At 40.9% G+C, this 7,397-nt stretch overlaps 1 protein-coding gene across 1 annotated transcript; it reads left to right on the forward strand.

Moving 5' to 3' along the window:
- The first annotated feature begins 2,429 nt into the window (after nt 1-2,429).
- Nucleotides 2,430-2,867, forward strand: LOC148555192 (uncharacterized). Its single transcript, XM_088490618.1, has one exon. The coding sequence runs from the start codon at nt 2,430-2,432 to the stop codon at nt 2,865-2,867; it is 438 nt and encodes a 145-aa protein (XP_088346744.1).
- The last annotated feature ends 4,530 nt before the right edge of the window (nt 2,868-7,397 follow it).

A 7,397-nucleotide genomic window follows, 5' to 3' on the forward strand; every position in this document is an offset into this window, starting at 1 on the left:
CAATTTACTTTTTGTTAGTCAAATTTCACTCAATTCATCAATATTAGCTTAACTAAATTCATCACCATACTAAAGTTGCTTAATCCATCAATCCCTGTGGGATCGACCTCACTTTTGTGAGTTTTACTACTTGATGCGACCCGGTACACTTGCCGGTTAGTTTGTGCGGAATCAATTTTCCCTCATCAAGTTTTTGGCGCCGTTGCTGGGGATTGATTTAGATTGACAATGATTAAGTAGGTGATAATCTAGATTAAGTAATTTTTTTCTTTGTTTTTCCTAAGCATATTAACTGTTTGTGATTTTATTTCTGCTAACTTTAACTTTACTCTAGCAATAGAGTGTTCTGTCTTTGTTTTCCTTTGGTTTGTTTGTGTTGTATGCCAGGAGGAAGAAGAGGTGCATCTACCTCTTTTGATTCTGAGCCAGAGAGAATATTCTTGAGATTGAGGAGAGAAGCAAGAGGGAAGAAAGTGATTGGAGAAGAAGAATCAGAAGGGAAAGATCAAGTGATGGAAGGTAACTTCCCTAATCCACCAGAGGAAGTAGCCAACAACAATGGCCCACCTCCAAGGAGAGTTCTAGCCTCTTACACTTTCTCTAACCAAAGAAACTGTGGGAGCAGTATACTCACTCCCAATGTTCATGCAAATAACTTTGAGTTGAAGCCTCAACTTATCACTCTGGTACAGAACAATTGTTCCTATGGAGGAGGCCCCCTTGAAGACCCGAATCAACATTTATCCGTCTTCCTGAGGATATGTGAAACAGTCAAGACAAATGGTGTGCATCCGGATATCTACAAGTTGCTGCTATTTCCATTATCTCTGAGGGATAAGGTATCTCAATGGCTGAAGACATTTTCCAAAGAAAGCATCAACACTTGGGATGATCTAGTAAGCAAATTCCTAGCTAAGTTATACCCATCTCAGAGAAGCATTATATTGAAGACAGAAGTGCAAACATTTACCCAAATGGATGGAGAATCACTTTTTTGAGGCATGGGAGAGATACAAAGCCTTGATTAGGAAGTGTCTACCTGAGATGTTTAGTGAATGGGATAGACATCAGAATTTCTATGAGGGCTTGACTCTAAAAGCACAAGAGTCCTTGGATTACTCTGCAGGAGGTTCACTACAGCTAATGAAGACAGCTGAAGAAGCTCAGAATCTCATAGACACTGTGACCAACAATTAATACTTTTATGCTCATCAAAAGCAATGCCAACCAGCTCCAAAGAAGGGTGTGTTAGAGCTTGAAGGAGTTGATACAATATTAGCTCAGAACAAGATGATGCACCAGCAATTACAACAACAAATTGAGTTGATGTCAAAAAGGATTGATGGAATGTAACTTGCAGCAGTGAGTACAACTAATCAACCACCAGTTGTGTGGGGACAACAAGAAGAAAGATATGAAGAGCAGCAGCCTGAACAAGTTCAATATATGCACAACCAAGGTGTTGGACAGAATGAATTCCATGGAGATACCTATAACTCATCTTGGAGGAACCATCCCAATCTAAGGTGGGGAGACAATCAGCATTCATGGAAAAAGAACCACAATTCCAACAACTCCCGCAACACAAACAACCAAAATCACTCCTCCAATAACACTAACCAATATAAAAACTCACAAAATACATATCATAAACCCCACAACAACTCACAGAACCACCAAAATAACTTCTCCACATCCACTTACTACCTACCAAATAACCCAGCAATAAACCATAATAATTCTCATCCACCACCTGCATCCCACACACAACTACCCCAATACTCCAGAGAATTTCCAACTTGGAGATATTGATGGAGAGAATGATAAAGAATCACGAGGCTTCAATGAGGAATTTAGAGAGACAAATTGGACAATTGTCCAAACAACAAGCTGAGAGACCAACCAATACTTTCCCAAGTGATACCATTCCAAATCTCAAAGAAGAATGCAAGGCGATTCAACTCAGAAGTGGAAGGACACTGGAAAATGACAAGGTCAGTAGCAAGATAGACATGACAGCTGAAGAAAAAGACCAGGAGAAGCTCAAGAAGAAGGAGGAAGAGCCACAAGTTCCAAGGAAGGGAAAATAAGTCATGGAAGAACATCCACAAGAACAGAGGAAGGAGGTGAAGCCTTATATTCCACCTCTACCATACCCTTAAAGGTTGAAAAAGGAAGTCAAGGACCAGCAATTTCCCAAGTTTCTGGAGGTTTTTAAGAAGCTGGAAATCAACTTACCACTTGCTGAAGCATTGGAGCAGATGCCTTTATATGCAAAATTTCTCAAAGAACTTATTAAAAAGAAAGGAAGCTGGAATGAGAAGGAGACTGTAGTCTTGACCCAAGAGTGTAGTGCGGTAATTCAAAAGGGTCTCCCACCAAAACTCAAAGATCCTGGGAGTTTCATCATATCATGCACCATAGGCAATATGACTTTGGAAAAATCTCTCTGTGACTTAGGTGTCAGCATCAATTTGATGCCTCTCTCACTAATGAAAAAGCTTGCAATAGAGAAAGTCAAACCCACCAGAATGTCACTTCAAATGGCGGATAGATCACTCAAAATACCCAATGGGGTTGTAGAGAACTTATTGGTGAAGATTGGAGAATTCATCTTCCCTACCGATTTTGTCATTTTGGACATGGAAGAAGAAGGACACAACTCAATTATCTTGGGTAGACCCTTCTTAGCAACAGCAAGAGCTATCATTGATGTGAAAAAAGGGGAGATGATCCTCAGGGTGCATGATGAACAAATGATCATTAATGTCTTTAAGGCCATGCAACATCCCCCTGAGAAGGAAAAGCATATGAGGGTGGAAATGATAGAAGAATTAGAGGAAGAGCTACTTGAAGCCAACGGTTAGGAGGAACAAGAAGAGGAAATAGAAGTAGAACAAGATGTCTCAGAAGAACAAGTGACTGAAATCTCTTTTGAAAGCAAGAAAGAGGAGGTGCCAAAGTAAGAGTTGAAGCCCCTCCCTCCTCATCTCAAATATGCATATCTTGGTGGAGAGGATAGTCTTCCAGTAATCATCAATTCATCCTTGAGCATACAAGATAAGGCCAAACTGATTGAGGTGTTGAAGACTCACAAGACAGCTTTAGGATGGACTATTGATGACATCAAGGGTATAAGCCCTGCTATTTGCATGCATAAGATCCTGCTAGAAGAGGACTCAAGACCTGTGGTACAATCCCAAAGAAGGCTTAATCCAACCATGAAAGAAGTGGTCCAAAAAGAAGTAATGAAGTTGTGGAATACTAGAATCATATACCCAATCTCTGACAGCTCTTGGGTAAGCCCAGTTCAAGTGGTGCCAAAGAAAGGTGGCATGACTGTCATCTTTAATGAGAAGAATGAACTCATTCCCACAAAGATAGTAACAGGATGGAGAATGTGCATTGACTATAGAAGACTGAATGATGCCACAAGGAAAGATCACTTCCCTCTCCTCTTCATTGATCAGATGCTGGAAAGATTGGTTGGCCATGCCTACTATTGCTTCTTGGATGGGTACTCTGGGTACAATCAAATAGTGGTGGATCCCAAGGATCAAGAAAAGACCTCCTTCACATGTCCATTCAGAGTCTTTGCCTATTGAAGGATGCCCTTTGGGGTGTACAATGCCCCTGCTACCTTTCAAAGGTGTATGCTTTCTATATTTTCTGACATGGTAGAAAAATTTTTAAAGGTTTTCATGGACGATTTTTCTTTCTTTGGCAATTCCTTTGACACTTGCTTGCATCATTTAACTCTTGTTTTGAAATGATAGTCTTAAATTGGGAGAAATTCCATTTCATGGTTCCTGAAGGGATAGTTCTTGGGCATAAGGTTTCAAGCAAAGGTATAGAAGTTGATAAAGCTAAAATAGAGATTATAGAAAAGCTTCCTATACTAGTCAATGTAAAAGCAGTGAGAAGTTTTCTTGGACATGCTGATTTTTATAGGAGATTCATTAAAGACTTTTCAAAAATAGCTAAACCACTAAGCAACTTGTTAGTGGTTGACAATCCTTTTGTCTTTGATAATAGCTGTAAGCATGCCTTTGAAACTTTAAAAGATAAACTCACTACAGCACCAATCATCAGACCCCCAAATTGGAAATTGCCTTTTGAACTCATGTGTGATGCAAGTAACTTTGCAATTGGTGCTGTATTGGGCAAAAGAAAGACAAGCTGCATTATGTTATATACTATGCAAGCAAGGTGTTGAATGAGGCACAGAAAAATTATACCACCACAGAAAAAGAACTCTTAGCAATTGTATATGCATTTGATAAATTTAGACAATACTTGATTGGTTTAAAAGTTATAGTGTATACTGATCATGCTGCTCTTAAGTATCTCATGTCTAAATAGGATTCCAAGCCAAGGCTTATCAGGTGGGGGCTGTTGTTACAAGAATTTGACATTGAAGTGAGGGATAGAAAGGGAAGTGAGAACTAAGTTGCAGACCATCTGTCAAGACTACCACAAGAGACCAACCAAGATGAACATCAACCAGTGAATGAGAAGTTCCCAAATGAATATCTTCTCCAAGTCCAACAAGCACCTTAGTTTGCTGATATTGCAAACTATAAAGTTGGAAGGAAGATTCCTCAAGAGTTTACCAAACAACAAGTGAAGAAGCTGCTTGAAGAAGGCAAGAAATTCTTGTAGGATGAACCCTTCTTATTTAAGAGGTGTTCAGATAGAATGATAAGAAGGTGTATTCTTGAGAATGAAATGAGAGACATATTGTGGCACTGTCATGGTTCAGCTTATGGTGGACACTTTGGGCCAGAAAGAACAGCTGCTAAAGTGCTTCAAAGTGGATTCTATTGGCCAACCATATTCAGAGATGCTAGAGAATTTGTGCACCAATGCAATGAATGCCAGAGAGCTAGAGGACTATCAAGGAGGAATGAAATGCCTCAAAACTTCATTCTAGAAGTGGAATTGTTCGATCTCTGGGGCATAGACTTCATGGGACCGTTTCTTCCATCATACTCCTTCAAATACATCTTGGTGGCTGTAGAATATGTTTCAAAATAGGTGGAGGCTATAGCAACCACTACATGTGATGCTAATGTGGTTCTGCAGTTTCTCAGAAGAAATATTTTCATTAGGTTTGGAGTACCGAAGGGACTTATTAGTGATGGTGGTAGCCACTTTTGAAACAGAAAAATGGAAAAGCTGCTCCACAAATATGGAGTAATTCACAAAATGGCCACACCATACCACCCACAGACTAATGGCCAGGCTGAATTAGCAAATAGGGAGTTAAAGAGAATCTTGGAGAAGATAGTTGGGATCACTAGAAAAGATTGGGCAAGAAAATTGGATGATACTCTATGGGCATATAGAACAGCATTCAAAACTCCAATTGAAAAGTCACTTTTTCAGCTAATCTATGGCAAATCCTGTCACCTTCCTGTGGAGCTCGAACATAAAGTTTTTTGGGCCACTAAGCTCCTCAATCTTGACTCTCAAGCAGCAGAAGAGAAGAGGCTATTGTAACTCTATAGCTGGATGAGTTCAGATTGGAAGCTTATGAGAATGCTAAGATATACAAGGAGAGAGCTAAAAGATGGCATGACAAGAAGATCACAAGAAAAGAAATTGAGCCAGGGCAACATGTGTTATTGTACAACTCTAAGCTCAAGATTTTTCCTGGAAAACTCAAGTCTAAATGGACTGGCCCTTATCTGGTAACCAAGGTTTCTCCATATGGAAGCCTTGAACTTCTGAATGAAGCTACAAAGGACACATTCATAGTAGATGGTCACATAGCTAAGCATTATCTGGGAGGATCTTGGAACAAAGAGGAGAGTATTCATGAGCTGGGATGAACAAGAATGGAGGATGTCAAGCTAGTGACAATAAACGAGCACTTGTTGGGAGGCAACCCAACCAGAGGTAGTTTTCTTTTTCTAGCTATTTCAATAAAAGGGTTAAGTAAGTTTATCTGTATTGCAAGGAGCTAAGTTTGGTGTTACACACCAAAACAATTTAAGGGTGAATGTAGGATGCTAAGTGTTCATACCCTGGGTCGAGCTATCCGACCCGGGATGTTCTACCGACAAGATGAATGACCTCTTCAGGTCAGGACAATTCGACCTCTTCTCAAAGAGCTTGGCCAAATCACCAGGAAAGCACAAAAAGGGTCCAAATGGAGGAACACGACCCAAATCCAAAGGCAGCCCAAGCCTATAGAGATAAGGGCGGTTCCCTTGAAGATAAGATGACCTCACTCAAAGATAAGATAAGATAACTAACTTATCTTATCTAAGAAGGTCACTCTACACCATTATAAATACACTGGAGCACCCAGGTATAACTCATACTTTGATTCTACTAAAAACCTGCTTAATACCCTTACTAATTTAAGCATCGGAGTCCCTTGCAGGTACCACCACCCTCCGGTGACAAAGGATCAGCAGCATAGCCAGTCCAACAAGTCGGACACCACAGCTCCGGCCATCACTCACCAGCCGGACAAGTCAGCTCTGACCAAGTACAGAAGATCTCATCCGAGATCGACCTACAGTTTCAGGTAACCCTCGAAACATTGGCGCCGTTGCCGGAGAACCTGGAAGTCATCCCATCACCATGGCAGACGACCATGACAACGACCACGACTCTGATCTAGAAGACCGGACGCTGCACAAAAACGCGGACACCACACCAAAAGATACCCCTCACCCTAACAAAGACAAAAATATGCCAAACGCGTAAGCATCAATGAGAAGCTGAGAAGCTGAGAAAGACCTACAAAGGGAAGTCAGGCGACGCCGCGAGTTAGAGGACAAATTCACAAAACTCAAAGCAAATCTCAAGGCCAAAAATACTCGATCCAAGCACGAAGACGACTCCCGTAAAGACCAAGACCCATTCACCAAAGAAATCATGAAGGCCAAAATCCCAAAGGACTTCAAACTTCCCGACATGACTTTATATGATGGCACAGCAGATCCCGGCCATCATCTCTGTAATTTCAGAAGTAGAATGTACCTCACCGACGCCTCAGATGCAGTTCGCTGCAAAGCCTTCCCGACTACTTTAACAAAGATAGCAATTAGATGGTTTGACAATCTACCTCCTAGGTCCATCTCAAGCTTTGACGACTTAGCCAAAAAGTTTCTGGCCAGATTCTCCATCCAAAAAGATAAAGCTAAGCACGCCCCAAGTCTATTAGGAATCAAGCAAGGAGATTGGGAAAGTCTCTGCAGCTACATGGAAAGATTCAACAAAGCATGTCTGGACATACAAAGCCTACCAATAGAGGCCGCCATTATGGGTCTCATCAATGGCTTACGAGAGGGACCTTTTAGCCAATCTATATCAAAAAAATACCCCACATCTCTGAACAAAGTGCAAGAACGAGCAGAGAAGTACATCAACATGGAGGAAAA

Source organism: Arachis ipaensis, chromosome B6, assembly GCF_059453495.1.
Source record: "Arachis ipaensis isolate K30076 ecotype BB chromosome B6, ASM5945349v1, whole genome shotgun sequence".
Lineage (NCBI taxonomy): Eukaryota > Viridiplantae > Streptophyta > Magnoliopsida > Fabales > Fabaceae > Arachis > Arachis ipaensis.